The following is a 24,178-nucleotide window of genomic DNA, read 5'->3' as shown; positions in this document are numbered from 1 at the left end:
ATGAGGGAAGTCTAGAAAGGCCCTCGAATCCGTCTCTCAAAAGGCAATGGTATCGTCCACGGATCTCATAGCAGATTGGGCAACGGAAGGCGAAGTGCTCCTCTGACTTGACCTCATGCTGCCCACATAATTTGCAGATACGACTCTCCCTGGGGATTCCCTCTGATCTCCGCTCTCGATACGGAGTTGGTTCGATGATACACGGAACTGTCCAATGGCAATCCTAACTGAGTGTGGTAGGTGGATTCGAGTGTACCGTGGTGGGATAATGAAACCCTCCTCGGAGATGCATAGGCAGTGGTGCCGATAGAAACTAAGTTTCACTGGAGGCTCTGTTTGTGCCAACCAGAACTTCAATGCGTGTAACTCTAAAAGATCCTCTTAAATGTTTGGATTGAACTCGTTGCCCCAACATGGGACTCAATTCTGTATTGGAAGGGTAGCAGCCTGTCTATATCGAAACCCAGTCTCTCAAACCATCTGCATGTGTGTGCGTACCAGCATCCCTGGTCACCCTGAGGTGCTTATGCCATAGAAGATGCTAACGCTAACCAATGTAGTTTGTGTCGCAATGCAGTAGAGGAGCCATAATCTCACTCACGGTATAGATAAGTGATATTCTGGAATGCTCCATCTAACTGCAATGGAGATGCGCTGAACTCAGCCTGAATGATCTGCTGCGGGGAATAGATGGCTTCCCTGGGATCATCCATGATAACAAGAGAACCTATGATCTTTCCACTTGAGTCTCACTCTGTATTGGATAGGTGTGGTCCCCAGCAAGTGCTTGTATAGAAGAGAGGGAGGGAGGGAGAGTTTATTAGAGTCTTTAGAAGACCAAGGGGTCTTTGAGACTATGAGAAAACTGATACAAAGCAATTTCAAAGGGTGGAGCTACTAAGTGAGAATCAACACCTATACTAAATGCTAAATACTACATAGTAAAAATAAGATACAGTGATAATATCATGTCAATACCAATATGGCCATCTCCTTAATCACTACCATTGCATATCATCAGAGAACAAAAAAATGAAATCTGGTATAGTATCACAACTGCAGCTCCCCACCCTCCCCTCCCTCTCAAGGACGGTGAGGGAGTGGTAACATGAAGCCAGATATAGACTAATGTTGCGACTGCCCGGGGGTGTGGCCATGTGCAATCTCCTAGTTGTGGCTCTGCGTTAGATAAGGGCTATGGTGACTCTCGTTGGTCAACCCTGAACATGGAAGGAATGTCTCCAAGAGTAATCTGTGCATCCATTGTCTGTTGGGTATGTTGTGTCACTGGCTCTAGGTTACGTCTGTGTCAGGACCCCGCTGTGCAAGAGCATGTGTGGTCCGGCTGAAAAAACTCAGTGATCATACTTGTTTGCAATGAACATTTCATGTTTAATGTCTACTGGTTTGGTGGAAACTTCTTTGGATTGTTTTGTATACAGGTGCATTATCTCCGGTATTTAAACTGCCTCTCGAATGGAGATTACCCTTCAGCTATGGACAGCTTGCACTGCTATTTTGACTACAGGTATATACTCATCAATATTAAAAATGTTTCTTTATTGCTATTTTTTTGCCGCGGGGGGGGGTGTTTGAGGGATGTGGTTATATTTCTTTATGTATTGTTTAGAATATGGCTTCAGCATAGCAATACGGTCATTATTTCCTGAACTCTTTGACATTGAATGTAAGCACGAATAAGATTCTACAAAAATCACAAATTGATAAAGTGATTACTAACTCAAGCCACTCAATCACTTTCAAAATTGAATAAGACAGAGTTGGGACATCTTTCTTTGACAATACGGCTGCCATGGCTGATGGGTAAAGTAAATATTGCTTCTGATTGTGCAAGAAGGTTCTACTCCGACTTGGAACTGATATTGTAGATGACCTGCAAGCCAAGGCCAGGATGGAGGAGATATGAATAAGAAAATGAAGGATAAAGTTTTACCCTTGGAGAGTATATGTGCGAATTGCTTCTGGATGCTCAAGTGTCTCTCATCAGAAAGTTCATGATGCCATTCTTGACCTTCCACTGATGGCATATATCATACTGCTGATATTTGGAATTTCACATAGTTATTGTTGAAAGAGCTTCAAGCTCCTAAATGTATAAGGGATTTTCTAATACTATGTTATATATATATATTTCCTGTTTCCTTCTATTTCCTGTTTCGACTTCTTTTACACTGCTTCTGCTGCTTGTTTTTGGCTCATTCCTGCTCCCTTTTCTATCCTATTACTTCCTGCCGTAGCCTGGATTGTTGTATGCTCATTTCGCCTCCTTCTATCTCTTGTTTGACCTTTCTTCCTGCTGCTCGTTTTTTGCTCATTCCTGCTCATGTTTTGATCGTTCCTGCCCCCTTGCTGTGTGTGGGTGTCTGAGTTGGAGTTTTATATGTGGTCAATAGGTTACAGACTTCTGCTTTGTTTTGCAGTGTTTCAAACAGTGAATTTTAACGTCCCTTTTTTTCGCATCTTCCTGCTCTGCCCTATTTCTTTTCTTTGCTGTTCATATTTCTCTTCCCTTATTCAGACACTTTCTCTTCTTTATCTACCTCGCCATATTCCCTTCTGCTGTCTATACACCTCTGTATCTTTAATGTTCCTGATGGCGGCTACAAAAACTTATATGCATAAGAAACAAAAGAAGGATTTGGATCAGGATGACCTTGTTCATGCCTCTCTTGAGGCTCAGTTGGCATATGATGTCATGCATGAAGGCTTTGAAAATACACTCAAGGATTGGAAGGATTGTGCTCCTACTGTTGGAATTATGGTGGAAGATGATGAAATAGTGGATCCAGCACGTGAATATGCCAAGCATAATTGTCATTATGCTTTTCAGAGGTCGTATGCCAGTTGCAACAGATGTGGGTAATTGGTTGACAAGGACACTGTGTGGCTGTTTTGTGTGCATTATGCAGCAAGGGTTTTTTTCTTGAAACCATAATGGTGGATGAGCACCATAAACAAATGCTACTGGAGCACTCTCCAATTTTTTATGGGCAACGCATGGGGCATGTACTACCCCAGTTGCTTACTAGGGATTACCAAGCTTTAATTCCACATCGTTGCCCGGTGTGGGTGGAGGTGGGGGATTTTCCTCAATGTTTGGCTTCACTCTTGTCAAAAATTGCAGCTTCTTTAGGCAAGGTGGTGTGTCCTTCAATGCCAAATGGTAATTCTAATAGGTTCTGCATTTTGTGGGATACGGATATCCCCACTCTAGAATCTTGCTCTTTCACAATAACTAATGTTGCTATGGGGAGTGTCACATGGGTTTTATTTGCAGGAGCATGTTTTGGATGCAAACTTTTTTTGCATATGGCTTCACAATGCCCCTTGGTTCTGTATAAAATGCCTCTAGATGCTATGCCTACTTTGATGCAAAACAAGGATGCCAGTGGGTCTTTGTGAAAAAATATATAGGTAATAAACCAATGACTGCACCCAAGATAAAGGGAAAGCATAGATTGTCTCAAATGGGAATGATTCTACCTCGATGTCCTCCACTTCTCAGTATAAAGTCAGGGAAAAAATTTCAAATGAAGATTGTCAGACTCCAAGGAAAATTGTATTGCTAGGAGACCTCTACCTCCTCGCACGTGGAATGGCACATCTTCCAATGGCCATAGAATTGGTATTAAATGGGCTGTTGTGATAGCAAGTCTTACTCTTTTCTTTGAAGAAGGAATGGCTGGTTTGTTGTCTCTGCAAGTATTTGCTGAGTCCTTATGCCTAGTGGTTGTTGTACTTCCTCTCGATCACAACTTGCTAGATGGCAGCAACTTCCCAGCATATCTTTCCCATTGTTTCTCCTGCACAGGCTTTAGAGCTCGAGGAACTCTTCACTGGAAGGGAATTCCCTGATACAATAAAATCCTGTGGGCAGATGGAAGTCTCTAGGATGGGATGGTCTCACTGTTGAATTTTTCCTCGCATATTAGGATACCTCAAGTCTACTTTGCTGCATATGATCAATTGCACTTGGCAAAATCAACAAATGTGGGATTCATGGAAGAAAGGGCTTGTCAAGCTTCTTCCAAGCAAATATGTGGATCATTGGCTGATTGGAGACCTATCACTCTCATGCCAGTTATTTATAAGATCATCACCAAAATGTTGGTTGATCGCATCAAGGGATACTTACGTGATGATCTCCATCTCGCACAATATGGGTTTGTTTCTTGCAGGCATATCACTGATGATATTGCAAATGCCTATGTTTGGGTAGAATATGCAAAATACACGGAGCATGATGTGTTGGTATTGCCAAGGCTTTTAACACGGTACAATGGGATTTCATCTCGCAGACCATGCATGCTTTGGGGTTTTGGCAAAAAATGCAGCATGTTATTTACTGGTTGTACAATGACAGTAAAGCTGCCTGTATATTGTATAGAGATATTTCTGAAAATTGGACTCTCTATTGTTCGGTTTGCCAGGGATGTCCACTTAGTGCGTTTTTGTATGCGATAGCCACGCATCCAACTTCAATACATGGATCATCTTGTGGCTATAGACATGTTGCATGGATTGGAGATTCATGGAAGTCGCCTTATCGTTGCTCAAGCATATGTTGATGATTCTTTGTTTACTCCAAAGAATACTGGGAGGGATCTTTCTTCCCTTATGCATGCTCTATCATTGTATGGCCTGGCTGCTGGTCTACATGTTCATTTTCAAAAGTCTAAGTTATTACCATTGCATTCTAAAGACTGGCATAGTCTTTTATGGCCGGGGGAAATTGTTCCACCTACTCAATTAGCTCATCATTTTAGTTATCCTTTGGGTTGGATGATTATTTGTCGCCAACAAACTGATTGGGTACTTGCAAAATTGAAGAAAAAGCTTGAATACTGGAAATTAGCAACTTGACTTTTGCATGTTCGACTACGAATAATCCACTCTATTTTCTTGGTATGCATTCAGTTTTACTTGCCTTTGATCATGTTTTGCAAGGGAGATCTTACATACTTTATGTTAGCCATTATGGGAACTTTTTGGCATTCCAAACATGGTTAGAAAAGTTTGAGATTGCTTTCAGTGCAACGTCTTTGTTCACCAAAGATGCATGAGGGTTTGAATACTCTCAACATTCACGTGCATATTCTTGCTCATAAGGGGAAAATGATGCTGCTAGCAAGGAGATCAACCTTGGGCTGCCATGATGCGCTATTTACTTTTACAAATCACTGCCTCTGCTTTTGGTTATTGGCAGCCAACTCAGTGGGATTTTTTTTTGGGTTGTATTGATGGCAGGATCAAAGGCTGCCCTTTGGTCTCCAAAATGTTATTTGATTGGAAGCATATCCTCTCCCACTTGGAATGGCATGTGTGTGACTCGTTGCGGGGCAATTCTTTAAGAGCTGAAAGCATACATTGGTCAAAGGTCTTTGACCCATCTCTGGCTGTACAGAAATCCAGACGTTCCTACTTTATTAGTTTTAAAGGAGCAGCCAAAGGAAAAGATATCATGATACCATCATCCTGAATCAGACAATATGATTTATAAATGCATTATCGCCCTCTGTGGCAAAATATTACTCAAATGCTGACGGGCTGATGAACCTGGGGAATGAAGAGTCCAATCTTCAAGCCTATCCTCGAGCTCAAGTGATGGCACTGGCAAAAAAGGCTGACCTTGAGGCTGTCCCACATTAATGTACCTTCGTTTTGCTACCCCCACCTTGGCTTTTGGCTAAGGCAAATCAACTTTGGCATATGAATCGCTCGGCAAAGTGGTGATGGAAGAGAGTGCGGCAGCTTTGGAGTTCCAAAGTTCCTCTTTGACAGTAGGTTTTTTCGTGGTGGGTGATGCTGGGGGTTTCTGTCTGGACACCTCTTGGCACGAAGACACATTGCTCCGGCTGTTTGTCGCAGATGTTTGGCTCCACGGGACTCTATGCCTCATTCCCTTTGGCATTGTCCACACACCCGTGATTTCTTGGGTCTCCTTCGACAGTGTTTGAGAGCTAGATGTCCTAATGCTATCTTTGGGAAGCATTTCTGGCTTTTTGGGATTCACCGACGTAGACAAGGGTTTGAGTTGTTCTTCACCTGGGTTCGTTATTGGGCACTTTGGACTCTATGGAAGGATAGAAATCATAGAGTCTTTGGTGACCCTACTTTTTTTACTTTCCCTTTTTTCTGACGCTCTCTGCAGCAATCTTTCTTTGATTGTCTTCAAACTCATTACATAGACTACAATGTAAACTTGTCATATAGTGAGATCTTCTGCTGATGTATTCTTGAGCTCCCCATTCAGGGAAAGCTACTATGTAATATAAAGCATAAAAAATTTTATTCCCCCAAAAAAAGTGTGTGTATGTGTGACCCTCCATTTGTAGAGTATTCATTGGAGCCGGCTCTTTGATCCGCCATTAGCTCATCTTCAGCCTAGGAAGGCCTACTTTCTACACCAACTGGGTATCTCTACAGCGGATGATGTGGTGGATGATAGGGGCCTTACTCTTTCTTTTCCACAGGCCAGGACACATTCTCTTTGGGTATGCATCATAGGCTTATCTAGCGTATTCGCCCTACCATGCTGCTTCCTTTTGAGCTAGTTGCCCATTTGTTTATTGATCTTTCTCTTCTGGATTGGAGATTTGATCAAGGCATTCCGGTTTGCTTGGTGGAAGGTTTGTCTTGGCCGTATTTGAATAGTAAACTCCCGCTTAGACAACGGCTTTTCTTATGGCGATTTTTGGTTGGTGCTTTGCCCGTGGGTTCTTTCTTGGCTGCCAGGCGCATTACTTATTCACATTGTCCATCTCCGAGGGAGACAAATTGGGGACTTATCTTTGTGCCCGTTTTCCTCTTATGGCTTTTTGGCAGGCAGTTTTGGTTGTTTGGGAGATACACCAACACCCCCGACTACATTCAGTTTTTTTTGTCGGTGTCGTTATTGGGCTCTATGGTCATTATATCCTGCCCCTACTTCTCGGCTCTAGGGAGACTCTACTGTGGATGTTTATCATTTCTTTCGTTCCTCCCTGCTTTACTCTTTGTAGGATGCACATTGCAAGGGAGATCTGTTGGCGGCCCAACTAGAAGTATTTTTTGAGTGTTTTTAGTTCTTTTGTAGTAGCTGTTCTTTGCTGGAGCAGCTTTTATTGCTTTTAGTTGTCAGTATTTTGTTATTAGTAGTTGTCCCACTCTAGGATAATCATGAAAGGACCGTTGAATGTTACAAGCATGATACAACGGCACATGTCACGAGGAAGTGAATTTTGTAAGCAAATAAGCTATGACTAAGTTTGTAACTAGTTTGGCCATGGGGGACTGGCCTAGAGGAGCGGTGAGTTCCTGAAAGCCCCTAGTGTTAACATCTAACTGGACACATTGGCTAGACCTAACTGTTAGAATCAAGGCATGGCATCACTTTGACCTCACAGAGGGGTGCGACGGAGCTAGGAAGTTTGCCCCCATATAAATTCCCAAGTTTCATGTGGGAAGAGGGGTTTAAAAGGATTAAAAGGTTGCCCCTAGATAGTCATTGGTTAGTGGGGTTAGAGCCTTTAAAAGTTGACCCTAGGAAACCAACGTTTCCTTGGTACAGGGGGTTAGGGGCATTAATGTGCCAGGTGTCAGGCATGCAGCCCATCAGCTCCAATTTTAACATCTCCCTCCTATTAGGGCAGCTGGCGTCCAGTTCTAGAGCCTGTTCTAGAATTTGCCATCTCCTTCTTCTCCTTTTAGCTGCACTAGACCTTCTCCAGGTTGCTGGTCTTCTCTGTTTCGTTGCTCTCCATCCCTGTCGCACGCAGTCCATGCCCAGGAGCACCACCTGCAAATCGCTGGAGCCTTTCTTGGCGCTGACCTGCTGCTGTATGGCGGATTTTTCAGGCTGTACGGACTGACAAACAGTCCATACAGACTGTACGGACTCTCTCCAGGCTGCGGGAATTGTGTACGGACAGGCCATACAGTCCGTACGGACCTTGTGGCAGGCGTTCTATGCTTGCACGCAGCCGGAGGCAGACTTTTGTTGCTGCAAATTAGGGTTTCTGGCTGCAAATCTCTGTTTTGAGATCTTTGGCGGGGTTCCGGATACCACATAACCTGTTTTAGTGAGGAGCAGGAGTTTTTGGTTGCAGCCCATGCTGTGGGCGCGCAATCCCGGAGTTCCAGCCTAGTTTCTCTTTCCTTGTCTCTGTTGGATTTATTTCTAGTTCTATACTCGAGATTCTCTACGGGATTCCTTGGGTTTGTTGCAATCACCCAGTTACAGAGGGTGAACCCAGGTTGATACTAGGTTGTTGAGGTCAGAGGATGCCTATGCCTTGCTCTAGCAATTTTGATGCACAGTTTGCCAGTTTGATGTAGTGTGTGCCTAGTGTGGGCCGGTGAATAGTGATAGCCAATGGGAACAGTTCAGGGTGCGCCGTGGTTGTAATTTTGCCATTCCTTTCACTAAGGAAGATTAAAGAAATACCGCAAGGGGCGCCAAGTGTTTGGGGCCAATCGGTGTCGCCGTTTGATCTTTGAGCAGGGGCATTCTAGCCTCACCTATACTTTTTTTTGTGCTATCTGATGTGGTGTGTTTAAATGGATGCTAAGTGGCTGTATTTGACGGTGTAATCAAAGTTAGTCGTGGTTTACCGCCCTTTGGGGTTCCGAAGGCCAGTTACAGCACAATAACGGCACCAACACATGAGTTGAGCATGTACCCAAAACTTCCTGCCAAATGACATTTCAAGAAACGAGCATGAAGACCAGCTCTTAGCCTAGGAAGAAAATCACGAGCGGTAGGAGAAGTCCCAAAAAGATGCTGCATAGACTCCCTACGATGGGAACATACAAAGCATGTCGAGGAGATTATGTGTCTGGAAGTCAATAAAGATCCAAGTGGTGAAGCCCCCACCAAAGATAGCCATAAGAAAACACGCTATGTGAGAGGAAGCTTACTGCCCAGATTCATCTAAGACAACCCTTTCACCAAGCAAGGTGCTTATTGAGAAGCCATAAACGATGTGCATGCTCTTGAATCCATGGCTGCGGTAATAAAAGATGATAAGCTTTCTTGGCATCAACAAATGGAAATGAAGAATAGCCTGGAAGTGCTCTATCAAACTTCCAATCCAAAAGTGGAAGAGAGGTAAACAAACCAGGGACTGCAAAAAAGATTGCAACATATTAGAGAGGGTGCGTGTGATGTAAACCCAAGCAAAATAGCCTCCTGGCCTGTGGAAAAGAGAGGACGCAACCCTGACGATCCACTACATCATCCACTATAAGAATTCCATGGCGCGTATAAAACACACCTTTCTTGGCTCAAGATGTGGTAAAGGAGAATTGAACACCCGGCTCCAATGAAATCTTTGCAAACAAAGTATATTACCAGGATCCAAAGGTCTACTTGACCAATGGAGATGATCCAAACATTGATGCCCAGGATGTATGAGGTGAGTAGAGAAAGGACAGCCGGGAATCTTACCCTGTAAATGACAAAAAATAACATCCGCAATAGCCGGAATCCAGTGGCCAAAAGCATCTGTGTAGATACAGGTAATCATACAGGAAAGCATAATAGCTTAGGGTTGATGCCACCCCAGAAAAGTAGTCAAAAGCATAGCCTTGCGAGCCCACATGTTCAAGTCCCCATGCATCCTGGGCGAACAAACATAATTGAATTTAAGGAGACACAGTGCCTTCCATAAGTTTAGTGATAAATTTATGAATATCCAAAGGAGACCAAGGAATGATTGGTAAGTAGAACTAAACATAAGCCATGAGAACATGCTGCACAATCCGAAGACGTACATGCAGTGGCAAAGTTGATAATTTCCAGTGATCTAGCTTATGAAACAGCTTTTGTAACACCCAAAGTCTCTCTTGTGGTAAAGAAATATGCCAACCAATAGGATAACCCAAATGGGGCACCACCTAATCAGGAGGAACCAAGAGACCAGGTCACGATGCCAATCACATTCATGCAAGCAAAAGTTGTGATTTGCTGAAATTTACTTTTAGCCCAGTTGAAGGGCCAAACAATTCCAAGGCTTGCATGAGATGACAAACATCATGCTTTGAGTTCCGTAGAAAGGAGTCGTCATAAACATAAGCTTGGCTAACAAAAAGAGTGCCTCTAGGAGACTCAATACCATGCGAATGCTGCTGTGAAAACAAGGCAATCACAAAAGCATGGTACTAAGAGGACAGCCCTGCCAAACAGAACCACGCAAAGTCCAAGTAGAAGAAAGGGCATCAGATGAAGGGCAAGCAAGCTAACAAACCACGTTGCGCATCGTGGGACCAAATCCCAACTGCCGCATGACATTGGCAATAAAATCTCATCTGACCGTTTCAAAGGCTTTTTTCCAATATCAATCTGCATAATCAAAACATGCTGTTGAGTGTATTTGGCATATTCAATGCCTATGTAGGCATGTGCAATATTGTCCACAATCTGCCTACGAGGCACGAAACCATATTGAGCAAAGTGCAAACCCATAAATAGAAAATGAGATGTGTGCATAACTAACATTTTAGAGACCAACTTATAAGCAATAGGCGTCAATGTGATTGGCCTCCAAGCATTATTGGTCAAATGCAAAAGAATAGGGCTGAGTCCATCCCAAATTTCAGCAAAAAATTCCACTGTAAGGCCATCCCAAGCAGGGGATTTAGAGCGTCCCAAATTGGGTAAAGCCGCTTTCAATTCTAGATCTGTAAAAGGCATCTCCAACTTATCTGCATCCTCTTGAGAGAGGATTGATCAAACATGGTTAAGAAAAAAATTCCGAGCGTCAATCTCTGTATGTGACATAGAAGGAGGGGCTGCAAACATATCCAAAAAGTATCCATGCACTACATCATCGAGCTATTGCGTGGGGTGGAGAGAGAGAGAGAGAGAGAGAGAGAGAGAGAGAGTTTATTAAAGTCTTCGGAAGACCAATGGGTCTGTGAGATTGTGAAAAACCTGATACAATGAGTTGTGGTAGTGGAGCTACTAAACGAGCATCCACACCAATGCAGAATGCAAAAAAAAAAGCAAAATGGCAGTACTAAGTCCTAAGCACAACATAGATAGTCGACTATATGTATCAATCTCAGCATCAGCATCGACATCATCATAATCATCATCAGCAGCAGGACATCAGGATGGATGAGGCAATGGAGACATGAGGTCAACAATAGAGCACTGTCGATCCCTCAAGGGTGCAGTCCTGGTACGTCTCCTGGTCGTAGCTCTGCGTCTAACCAGGGCCACTGTGAGCCCCGTCGGTCGGGCACCGACCCTAAATAAGGAGGGGATGTCCCCAAGTATGATCTGTGTGTCAACCCTCTGTCTGAGCTGTCGGGTAACAGGCTTTGGGTCACGGTCATGCCGAGGTCTTGTCTCGTGGGGGTTTGTGTGATTTGGGTGAAAGAACTCCGTGATAGAGCTCTGAGAGGTATCAGTCGAGGAAGAAGTCTGCTCTTGTCTCCATGCTCGAAGTATCCTCTCACGGTGTCTAAGCATCTCATGAATGAAACCAGCCAAACACCGTTGGTCTGGGTAGGAGAGGAAACGGGCCAAAACCCCATAACTATCTCTGAAGAGGTAGTAGAAACGCCCTTGGATCTCATAGTAAACGGGACACCTGAAGATGAAATGCTCCTCTGTCTCAACCTCCTGCATGCCACACACTGTGCATATGCACCTCTCCCTGGGTAACCGCTTTGCTCTGCCGCTCTCGATACGAAGTCTGTGTGAAGAGACCCGGAACTACCCAAGGGAGATCCTCAACGAGTGGGGTATGTGAATCTGTGTGTATCTTGGTGGATCAATGAAACCGTCCGCTATCATATGCAAGAATTGATCTCTGTAGAAGCCCAGCTTGACTGGAAGATCACTTGGGCCCAACCAGGTCCGGAATGTGTGTAGCTGTAGTAGATCGTCACGGATAACCTGGTTGACCTCGTGTGATAGGAGGGGAGAGAATGGAGCTTCCATGCTGTACTGGAATGGAGGTAGCCTGTCCATGTGGATCCCTAGTCCCGCAAACCATCTCTCTGTGCATGCATATCAATACCTCTGGTCTCCCCCTTCTGCAAGTGCCATAGAAGAGGACAGTGCTAGCCATGGTATCTTGCTATGCCCAAAGGTGTAATCCACGTACTCCCTGACTTGGTATAAATACATAATGACCTGAAATGCAACATCTAGCTGTAATGGGGGTGACCCAAACTCCGCCCGAATGATCTGGTGAGGAATGGATGGCTTACCATGGATCATCTGTGATAACATGAGAACCTGTAGCCGCTCCACCCTGGCCCACTCTGTGTCCGACAAGTATGACCCCCAGCATGGACTGCCTGCTGGGCGGACCAAGGAGTCAAAAAGCAACCCTTTGGTCCGTGGATCTTGAAAGTGAGAGCGGAAGCACTGCCTCTCTAGTCTAGCCAATGAAGCATATCCTCTGCTCAGGCGTGCATGCATCGCGGGTCTCATAGTGAAGATGGGTCCAGAAAAGATGATCCCAAGATAAGTGTGAAACTATCTCAACAGGGGACCCATCAAATGCGAACTGCTCCTCGCGCATGACGGCTCGAGATGTATTGAAGATCATAACCTTGGTTTTACCCAAGTTGACCTTTAAATCATGAGACTCACAGAAGGACTGTAGTGCGTCAAGGTGTCTCTGGAGCCCCTCTGCTGAGGAATACAAGAGAGCCACGTCATCTGCGTAAAGCAATATCCGCGAGAGAGCAACCTACCCCGCCGTGTGTCTACATCACTGTCTTGAGCTCGTCAATGTAGAGGCTAAACGAGGTAGGTGATAATGGACACCCTTGTTTGACCCCGATAGTATTCATGATCTCGTCTATCCATCCAGATCTTGTCCGGAGTTTGCTTGAAACTCGCTCATAAAGTGCCATGATAGCCTTGATGATCTCTTGGTCATAACCTAAATCCTGTAGGCGTTGTATGAGCCGGGCTCTTGGAACGGTGTCAAATGTCTTGCGAAAATCCACAAAGCAACAGTAAACCCTCTGCTTCAGTGCCCTTGCCTCCTCGATGATACCTCTGAGCGCGAGAATGTGGTCCATGGTCCCATGATCCCGCCTGAAACCGGCCTGTCCTGTTGCTCTGAGTCCTCGACACTTCGCAAATCTGCTGACCTCAGAATCAAGTACTGATGCATAGATCTTGGACATGACATGTCCAATCATAATGGTCCTGTAGTTCTCCAGGCTCATGGGATCCCCTGCCTTGTGAATGGGTGAGATAGTGTTAATGGTCCAGGTGCGTGGAAACCCCAAGCAAACAGCTTCATTATATGGCTTTGCTAAGATTGGTGCTAGGAGGTTAATCCCATATGCAATGAACTCAGAGAGAGAGAGAGAGACTCTTTGGGAAGAGGGGGGAGGGGGGAGCTACGATTACTTTTATAAAAAAAAAGTGCGACTGAATGTGATATGAGGGGTTGGGCAAATCCAAACCCTCAAATGCGCATTTGGACGTAGCACCCGATGTAAAGAATGCATGCGACGAGAAGTATGAAGACTTTTGAAGAAGCCTTGGATGAGCAGCCTATGTCTTGATTGGCTTTCTGGCGAGAATGGAGTTGCCATTTTCTCATCTTGAAATGATCATTTTCAGCCAAGCAGTGAAGTGCTCCTTGAAAAGCAGATTGGTCTTCCATGGACAGTTGGCACTGCTGCGCCAGAGGAGTAGGATGCTGAATAAAGGCCTTTGCATACTCCAATTTGTGACGCAAGTCAATTAATTAACCCTTGGATCAGACCATAAGTTGCCATTCACTTCCATACTGCCATCCTCAGTTTGATCTATCACCCCTATCCCGTGGCCTTGACACGGTCATGCTCCTTGCATCTCTCACTCCTGTCTCTGTCCTCTCTCATATAGAGACTTTCGTAACTTTGTCGATAGACCCCTTCCCTTCTTCTTGGACTACCATTAGACACACCATCCCCTCTCTTTGATGCTCCTGCTGCGAGGGCGTGAGGTCATCATTTAGATATGTCCTAGTTCCCTTTAGTGTGGGCCTCATGCTCACGAAGGTGGATCTGTGCATGGCAGTCCTAAATTTTACTACCATCAGCCATGTGGCTGCGTCTTCCTTTCGCGTTCTCCATGCTGCCTCAAAGGTGAGGTTGACACCCGTTTTGGAAATCCGTGCTTCCGCGTCCGCCATCAGGGTGTCACCTACTTCTTGGCCTCTTACCAAGACATTTGGGGCTTTGCTGCTCTGTCTTTTTCTCCTCATTGTTAGGTGAACTTCACGTGCTTCTCCTACATACTGTCTTGCATGGCAGCCATCTCCTTCCTAAATTCCTCATTTACTGATTCGAACTCTTCTAATGCCTTATTTGTCTTCTCTGCACTTGTGCTTGAAGGGATTTAACTTGCTATTTGTTGTATTCAACTCCTCATTTAGGGGTGGCTGAAATTCCCTCTCTTTGCGGTGTGTGCATCCTCACACACACACACACACACACACACACACACACACATATACACACACAGAGTCTATTAACGTCCACGGGAGACCAAGAGGTCTATGGGACAACATGACAACCATATACTACATCAGCTTAGGGAGGGCACAGGGCAGCTCCGTTTTATTTAAAAGTACGTACCTTACAACCTAGATAAAACATACACATATATAGCTGGCCCATACATCAGTTTAGTCTTTTGGTTTTAATTTGAACTTTTTAATAAGTGCTACTCCTTCACGGAATACTACCCATTTCCCATCTTTTCAGGAAGTCTTGACCTTTGCTAATTCCATTGCCTTGTTCTTGAGTTGAGCTTGTGTAAGCTCCTCAACTATCCATACTTTGGTACCCTTCAGCTTATAAGATTATCGGAGGAGCTTGATCTGCAAATCTTTTGACTTCAGAGTAATGTAGGATCGATAAACGAGAGAGCAAGTACAAGGTACTAGAGTCGAAGAATATCAGCCGTAACGTTAAACTAGAGTAATATGAAAAGAAATACTTGTAGCTATAGACCCTAGGACTAAGTGTCCTAGGTGTCACATAGGACTAAGTGTCCTATGTGGCAGAAAAGGCACAAAATAAACTAAGTGCCTATAACTATGCCTACAAGGCACATACCAGGGCCCATAGGGCATCACTAGAATTGGGTGAAGATGGCCTACAAGTAACGATGGTATGACCTTTAGATTGTCCAATAGAAGCTGGTGTGGAGTCATCATCTTCCTCTTCATCACCGTCCCTCCATTCAATGTTGGGCAAGGCTGCTTTGACCTTTGTCAATGTTTCACAAAATGTGTCCTCTTTGTACCAGTCTTTTGGGAGTCCCCCCATTCTGATCTTCAGCGCGTTATCCCGTCTAGCTTCATGTTCTTTCATCTCTGCTGGAATATCAGTCTTACTTGCTTTTGTGTCCGCTTCTACAATCACTTCCTTCTTAATTGTTTGAACTTCGGTATGAACTAAATCCTTGACTGTAGAGACCAACTGGGGTGGGGGGAGAAGCCTTACATGTCTTTATAGCTTCATCTTTAATTGATTGTTGTCTAGGCCCTTCAAGGACCCGAAGTTTAGCTTTCACCTCTTCCAACAATATCTTCAACTCCCTCACTTCTTGTTGTAAGAAATAAATCTGTTCATGTTGCCCGAGAATGGGTCGGTCAAAACCATCTCGGTAATATGTCTTTGCATATGGAGAGGGTGCCCTGGCAATTGAGGAGTAGAGAGGTCTGCTGTTGTTGGTAGGAATAGTTTGTTTTGGGGTGGAGGCAAAGGGGGATTTGGAGATGAGGAAAGGCCACTCCATCTTGGCCATGTCTACTTGTACCCCTTGGATGAAGCTAACCCTTGGGCTGGGGGGGGGGGGGGGGTTCAAACCCAACACGGGGTGAGGGGAACGAAAAGAGGTGTTGTCGATGAGATCAGGAGGTGGAGGTTGTTGGCTGTTGCTGGTAGTGGTTATTGCTGGTGGCGGCAGGTGTTGGCAAGAATCAAAGGGACGACGTGTGAGGGCGACGGGAAGGTATGGGCAATGGGCAAACCAGGTATGGTGAGGAGAGAGAGAGAGAGAGAGAGAGAGAGAGAGAGAGAGAGAGAGAGAGAGAAGTTTTATTAGAGTCTTCGGAAGAGAGAGAGATTAAAAGGCCTCAATCTTGTGTTTTTTTGAAAATATGTCAATGAGTAGCAAAGTATTTGAGCCCGGCCGGCAAGGGTTACTGGGGTTATAGTGGCCCTTGTTAGGTGCAGTGCTATACTAGGAGACGTCAACAACATTCTATCGTCGATTTCATGCCTCCATTGCCTCATTCATCTTGATATTCTGATGACGACGATGGTGATGATGATGATGATGATGATGAGGATGATGATTGATATGTAGTCGACCACTAACATGACTTTGTTGTACTTATTAGTACTATCATTTTGCATTTCTACATTCTGCATTGTTGTGGATGCTCGTTTAGTAGCTCCATCCTCACAGCTTGTTTTGTACCAGGTTTTTCACACTCTCATAGACCCATTCCGAAGACTTTAATAAACTTTCTTACTTTCTCTCTCTCTCTCTCTCTCTCTCTCTCTCCTCTCCTTCTGCTCCCTTCTTCCCCTCTCTCTCTCCCTTTTGCTATTCTATCCCCCTTTCTCTAAATCTTTCCCTACCCCCTTTTCTACATTGGTATCAGAGCTTTGCTTTTTCTCTCTGGCACCATTGCTTCCGTCTCCTTCAGCCCGTCAGCCCCTATCCGTCAGTTTCTCATCACCCTCCACCCGATGGCCCATCGCTCATCCCTTAGCTGCTCAACTCGTCAGTTCGTCATCGCCCTTATGTGAAAGGGCCGTTCGTCTTCTTCTGTCTCCCCATGTCGCTCGTTGCCTTCCGTCTCTTTGCCTCGTCGTCGCCGCCCATGATTCAGGTGGATCCCACAAGGTGAAATGCATCAAAGATTGGCCAGAGCCACAAAATCCCACCCAGTTGAGAAGATTTTTGGGTCTTGCTTCCTTCTACAAGCGCTTTATTCGCAAATTTGCCAAGAGGGTAGCGACCTCTTGAAGAAGGATGTTTTTCGGTGGTCAAAGGAAGCACAACACAGCTTTGAAGACCTGAAATTTGCTCACTCATGCACCTGTCTTGGTATGCCCTGATTTTTCGCGTCCTTTCATTGTGGAGGAAGATGCCAATGGCAAAGGATTGGGGGCTATTCTGAGGTAGGAAGATGGGTAATAGCCTTTGAAATCAGGAAGTTTGATGCCAAAGAACTCAATTACCATGTTTATGATTAGGAGATGTTGGCCATCTTGCATGCTTTCAAGAAATGGCACCACTCTCTGTACAAGAGTAAAATTAAGGTGAAAACAGATCATAAAACACTCAGATTCTTCCTCACCCAGCCTCATTTGTCCTTTATGTAGAAGAGGTGGTTGGCTGCATGCAGTCAAATCCTATGATTTTGATATTGAGTACAGAAAAGGGAAGGAAATTGTGGTTGCAGATGTCTTGTCCAGGATGTGGCTTGCAATTTGTCTACCATATATCAGGAGTGGATTCATGGCATTCAAGAAGAGTATATGCAGAATTCCAAGGCAGCTCCCATATTTTCAGATTTGCTGAAGCCTTCTAGTCACAGTCATCCGGAATTCAAATTGCATAATGGGCTGTTGTGGTGCCAGGACAGAATTTATTTAATGCCAGACTCAAAATATAGACAGCTGGTTTTGCAAGCAATGCGCTCCTCTCCCATGGATGGACATAGGAGTGTCACTAAACATACGAAAGAATCAAGCAGAGCTTTACCTGGGAAGGTACTGGAGGGATGTGGTTAAATACGTGTCTGAATGCTTGCCTTGCCAACAGAATAAAGTGGTCAGCAAGTTACCCGCAGGTCTCTTGCATCCATTACCCATTCCAAAGGGCAAATGGACGCACATAGCAATGGATTTCATTACAGGATTTCCTTCTACACGGGATGGGAACATAACAGATGTAAGTATCGTTGTTTCATGCAAAGAAGCTTTTAGATCTACTTAAACAACAAATGGAGCTATGTTTTTGCCGTATGGTTTTGCGTTTGAATTGTTCTTATTTATTTTTGTAGCAAGTTCAAATTATAAGGGGTATACTTATCTATGAAAGAAGTAACCATCTATATTGGCCCTTGTTGTAAATTGGTGCACCTTTATGGCAATGAGATGACTTGCAGCATTGACGCTCCAATGTTTTCGCACAGGAAACATGTAGTGAATGCATGTTTGGAAGAGGTTTTAGGAGTCTCTGGTAATTTAAGCTTGCATTGTTTTGGGTAGTACAATTTTGGATCTTCCATGTCCATAGTTTGAAGGACACAACAATGGAATAACTCTATTGAACCTTTATGGTGGGAGCAAATTCGAGGGTTATGTGTAGTGCATACAAGCTTCATATAATGTGCTATGGTGTTCCTGGATTGTTCTTGGAAGGTGGGATGAGCTGCCGATACTTTGCAACTTTACAGTCTATTGGGTGTGAATTGAGGTGTTACAAACCTCTCGCGGATCCAAAAATCTTTCAGAACAATTTTGTTCGGCATTTCTGTTAAGGAACAAGCCTGTTTTCAGGGTTGAGAGAGCTGCTGTCTTTTTACAATATTTCCTAGAAAGGGACCCTGAATTACTGAGCTAGTTCTTTTGCTTCAATCTTTCTGTGCAATATTTGTCTGTTCTCTTGCAGTGCGGGAAAGCGATCCTTGAACACAACTGGTACTGCAGCTGCAACAAGTGGCCGATTTCAATCTGGGCTTCTCACTCTTGGTTCAATGCATGCTCGTTTGTGTCATACGACTCAAGCATTACAGGTAACACGTGGATATGGAAATGCACCAAGAAAGACAATTGTATCTGCCATTTTGGTGAACTTTAATGAATCAGTGGATTTGAAATCTTTCCATTTTCTCTTATTGCATTTGTTTTCCCCTTTTTGTTTGAAAGCTGCAGGGCAGCGTGACAGTGTCTCAATAGCTCCTCTGGCCCTTGCCCACCCCCTTCTTTGTTCCTTTTGTGAGGTTTTTCCTTTTTTTTAATCGAGGGGGGGGCAGCAGTGGGGTTTCACTGCTATTTCCCGAATTTAGTACAGAGAATGGTCTAGTCCATCTGTGGGAACCTTTTCAGTGTTTAATAAAAGACTGTCAGTCCATTTAGTCAAAGCATGTATGGCAAGTAGTTAGGATGGTTCTGATCAGCTATCAAAGAGAGCCCAGCCTGTGACAGCCTTTGATGACGCTTTTCTTTTAGATTTACATGCAAGAAGTTGTTTGGCTCAAGGTTGACATACCTTATCTTTTCAAGCAGAGTATGTGGACACCTTACCCGGAGAAATCTAGTAAATTTCTTCCTCAGCTTGTATGTTGACTGGTATCTTGGTCACATATTGCGGAGGCTTGGATTATAGGAGACGATTTCAACATGGTTGAAATGCCCTCAGACAAAAGGGGTGGTAGGGAAGGTGGTATCCACTCCCTAGAGAGAGCAGCTTGGGATGCCTTCCTTTTCAGTGCAGTGGTAGGGATGCTTGGGACGATGATGCTTCACACTAAGCCACTTTCTCTCTTGTTTTCTTGGTCGAACAGGAGATTGTATATCTATCCATGCACGGATTGACAGTTTATATGTGGATGATTGGGCTCTAGACAGAGGTGGTACTGTTAGCATTGCAGCTGGGGTGTCCACTTCAGATCATTTTCCAATGATTCTGATGGTTTCCGATCCTCATGTGAGGGGCCGCTCTGCCAGTGTTAGGATTCTAGATGCCTTTTATGCAGAGGAGGGTCTTATAGAGAGAGTGTTGAGGACCTGGGTATCTCATATGTAGGATGGGCAGCTTTCTCCGTTAGACTTAGCTGCAGTCCTCTCTAGTATTAGCAACTTTTATCTTTCAGTTGCTCGTATCAAGAGGGGTGAGATCCTCAGGTGTGAGATAGGTATCCGTCAGCAGTTGGCTGCCCTCCAGAGGGAGGAGCAGAATAGGCCTACAGATGCTTGGATTCAGCAGCACCTTGTTGCAGCAAGGGCCCAGCAGCAGTCACTTTTAGATCAGAGAGCAGAGTATGCCTTTCATGCTAGAGAGTCATTTTGGACTCAGACGGGAGATAGGGTCAACACGCAGTTCTTTTCATTTTGGGAGGCTTCGGATTGGGCCATGCAAAATGGCCATAGGCTGGCCCATCTACTCTTGGACTTTGAGAAAGCATCTTTGACAACATCTTCTCATTTTGGGAGGCTTCGGATTGGGCCATGCAAAATGGCCATAGGCTGGCCGTTCTACTCTTGGACTTTGAGAAAGCTTATGACAGGGTAGACTGGGGCTTTCTGGAGGGCACACTTACTCACTTTGGTTTCTCAGATGCATGGATCAGAGGGGTCTCAGCTCTCTACAAATCAGCCCACAGCCAGGTTCTTATAGGTGGACTTAGGGGGGACAGGTTTGAGATTACTAGATCAGTCCGCTAGGGATGCCCCTTAGCCCCCTTTCTGTTATTATTTGTGGCTGAAGCTATGAGCTATTACATTAGAGCTCAAGCTGGTATTGTAGGGCTCAGGCTTCCTTTGAGGCAGGAGGATGAGCTCTTAGACAGTGAGTTGGCAGATGATATGGCTGTTTTTTTGGATGCCACTTACAGATACTGACTTCATTTAGGACGACGTTGGATTTGTTTTGCTTTGCGGCAGGTGCACACATTAATTGGAACAAATCCAATGAGTAACGTGACCCGTCTACGACGGGCTAGAGGCACACATTAATTGGAACAAATCCAACGAGTAAGCTCCATCGTCTACGACGGGCTAGAGACCCGCTCCGCTTGGTCTCAAAGTTGTGATCATCTTAATAAAATTTAAGGTTTCATTTACAAATAGGAATTTTAAGAAAATTTTCAAAAAACATATACATACATACTAACACGTGCGCGCACACAGAAAACTCTAAATCTTAAATACAAATAAATATCTTATACTCTCTTCTCTCTCTCTCTCACACACACACTCTCTCCCCTCTATCTTTTATACATATGTAAGACAGATTACTGGATTGGAATCTGACTTCCTTGCCTCCTGCTACCTGCTCACTTTCAATGCATAATTTGACATCCTCGATGGTCTACAGATTTCTTCTTCCACCGCCGTGGATTGATAAGCATGCCAACACTCTTTGGAATTTGGATAGGCCTTTATCTTGGTGGCAATCAAAACTTAAGAAAATTTGGAAAGCTAAATTGCTATTTAAACATAGGCTTTTCTTTTGGAGATGTATAGTGGGAGCTTTTTCGATTGGGGTGAAATTGGAAGCACGTCGTATTGCTTCCTCTTCTTGCCCCCGTTGCTCTCATCACCGTGAGACAGTTCCCCATTTGTTATGGTCTTGCCCGCACTCTCGGATATTGATCACTTATGTCTCTCATTTGCTGCGGCTTCGGTTTCCCTCTATCAGATTCGAGAAACTCTTCTGGATGTTTGGATGCTTCTCATCTCAGATGTCTCCATTCCTCCTTTTCTTTCACTGGGCTCGTTTTTGGGTACTATGGACCATTTGGACACAGAGATTGCATTTTAGGATGGGACAACAGTTCCCTCAGGCATATGCTTTCTTCAGAATGTCCCTCAAGCAATCTTTGTATGATAGTTATGCTGCGAGGGATTTGGATGCTACTGGCCTTGAAGTGTTTTCTCACTGTTTTTGAGTTCTTCCATTAGGCTTTCTTTTGGAGTCCAATGTCATGTACATTGATTTCATGTTAATTTTATAGTCACTGGTTTTCCCCAAAAAAAAAAAAAAAAAGGTGTGTGTGTGTAAGAACTGAACACTTTAATGGATGCTTTATCTTTGTTTGGACTGGCAGCGGGACTGCATGTTAATTTTGAGAAATCCAAACTCATACCCTTAAAGAGTCGAGATTGGCATGCCATACTTTGGCCAGGAGAGATTTTAGATCCTCATGTTCTGATCAGGTACCTGGGATATCCTATTGGCTGGCTGGTCACTAGAAAACAGCAGCTTAATGGGATGTTAGATAAGCTAAATGCAAAGCTAAATTATTGGAAAACTGCCACTTGGCCACTTCATGTCCGCCTCAGGATTGTGCAGTCCATTGTTATGGCATACATACAATTCTTTCTGCCACTCTTACATTGGACAGATCAAGGAATTGCAGCCTATATGTCAAAAGCCATGGACATGCTATGGAAGAATAAGGCCTCCAAGAAGGCATTCCGTTTGTTGAAACTGGAGTTTATTTGTTCTCCTCAGAAATGTGTGTGAGTACTAAGGGAGAGAGAGCAGAGTGTGTGAGCAAGAGAGCAAGAGAGTAGGAGAGTGAGAGCTGAAAGCAATAGTTGCATTAGAAGAGTGTGATACAACTGCTCAACATCTTCCAACGAAAGAGAGCCCTCTTTGGACCCAAGCCCCTCACAGGAAAACCTTCTCATCCACTAGCGAGAGACCACCTTGAAGTCTAACGGTATCTTATGGCTTATCAGACATAAAGTTGTGTCACCTCTTCTAATCTTCACCTAGAAAAGTACTCAGGAAGTGGGAAGGAGAGTTAGACAATTGTCTAACTCTAATGGGAAGGAGAGTTAGACAAGACCCTCAATGGCGTTTTACTGTGAAAGAGGATGCTAAATTAGTAATAGAAGGAGGTTTAGGGTTTAGGATTTATGCAAGTACTCAACAAGTGGGAAGGAGAGTTAGACAATTGTCACTTTCATTTTCTAGACTCTCATTCTCTAAACAATTGTTACATGGAAAGGATAGTTAAACTCATTCTCTACACTAAGTGAAGAGGAAATCCAAAACTAATCTAAGATTGCATATATTGTGTTGCCTGCAAAAATTCATGAGTAAAGAACATTAAGCAAACTAATAGTCATCACGGATTTACAAAACAGAGGATCAAATTCAGTCAAGACTACCATTGCAAATTTGCTCATCGTATATGAGCTAAGTTGTATATCCTTGCAGATTTGTATATATGTGCTTAAGATTTCCTGATGTGGATATACCTGTATACACTCTAGCTGCGCAGACTTTGAATTACAGGTTGTTGATTTACAGGCACTGAATGCGTCTCTTGTTGTTTTTATTGCACTTGCACAGGCACTCAATGAGGCTGTCGGGATCGCTCAACAGGTCACATACTGGCTTTTAAATATCTCCATCTTCTGCAGCTCATGGACATAAAGGAAAATGAGAATTATACCAATGCAAAGTCAAGGGATTGGAAGTCTACCTTGGCAGAGATTATACTTTTGTGTGACATGATGTTTATCATTGGTATGACTATTGGATGTTGAAAATGTAATTTTGCAGAATAATGATGATTCTTGCCTTGCTCATGCATTGGCAGCATTATGTCACTTAGTTTTTGAGGTTGGAATTATGAGCAACACAAGCCTTTCTGGCTTACCTCTCCGTAGCTCAGAAGCAGGGATTGATCCTTTTGGTGTCCAGCAGCAGTTGCTCCTCTTACTGAAGTGTTGTCTTCGTAGAGCAGTTGAACTGAGATTGCCTTACTTGGTTGCCTTTAGCCGACTTGTGCTCGCTAAGTTTAATTTGAAGGTGAGCTTCCCAGTAGAGTTTTAAGATGGAAGTTAACTTCCTTTTAGATTTGAGTTTGTGATGCTTTTGAATCAAGTTTATTCTAATTGTAAGGCAATTCTATTTTCTTGAATGTATATGTTTTGATCGCTTGGCCATCTTTTCATTGAAACATCTGAAAGATAAGAGTTAAATTTATGCAGTGTGGCATGTTACTACTATAAAGAAGATATCGTTGTTGTTGGCATTAGCTCAGTCTACTCAGTGGAAACAAGGATTGGGATCTGTACAGGAATACAAGCACTGGAAAGAAGTTTAGGTAATGACACTGGAAATAAGTTTGACTTAAAAAATGTAACTTTTTTGTTCTAACAGATGGGTTATCTACAATCAATCCTCATGCACCAGTTGTATAAGTAAATTCGGCAGTGTATGGTCTTGTGATGAAATGACATCATCCATAATATGGGAGCATTTTATATGTCATTCTGACCATTCGAGTAAGCTGCTCCTTAGCTACCTTTGAGAAAAAATGCAATCGAGCCTTGTACTATAAGTGTGGTAGTCATCTATCAGCCAAGTTACCAGACCATGTCAAAAAATGGCCTGTAGCAATATTTGAGCAAGGATCCCTGCATTAGCCCAGCTGGAAAGTGT

The 24,178-nt window shown here is 43.9% G+C and overlaps 1 protein-coding gene across 3 annotated transcripts in view; it reads left to right on the top strand.

The window, feature by feature from the left end:
• LOC147892283 (anaphase-promoting complex subunit) overlaps positions 1-24,178 on the top strand; it is a 191,470-nt gene that overhangs the window by 95,129 nt on the left and 72,163 nt on the right. For all 3 annotated transcript variants that reach the window (XM_087388196.1, XM_087388195.1, XM_087388197.1), the window contains 4 exons: positions 1,443-1,528; positions 18,665-18,788; positions 23,081-23,113; positions 23,294-23,542. In XM_087388196.1, the coding sequence (XP_087244322.1) occupies positions 1,443-1,528; positions 18,665-18,788; positions 23,081-23,113; positions 23,294-23,542 (492 nt within the window). The remainder of the gene's footprint in view (positions 1-1,442; positions 1,529-18,664; positions 18,789-23,080; positions 23,114-23,293; positions 23,543-24,178) is intronic.

The sequence above is a fragment of the Dipteris shenzhenensis genome, chromosome 17, assembly GCF_047967505.1.
Source record: "Dipteris shenzhenensis isolate YYH24624 ecotype China chromosome 17, Dip_SZ_1.0, whole genome shotgun sequence".
Lineage (NCBI taxonomy): Eukaryota > Viridiplantae > Streptophyta > Polypodiopsida > Gleicheniales > Dipteridaceae > Dipteris > Dipteris shenzhenensis.
Note: the sequence above shows the minus strand (reverse complement) of the source record. Positions and strands in the feature narration are given on the sequence as shown.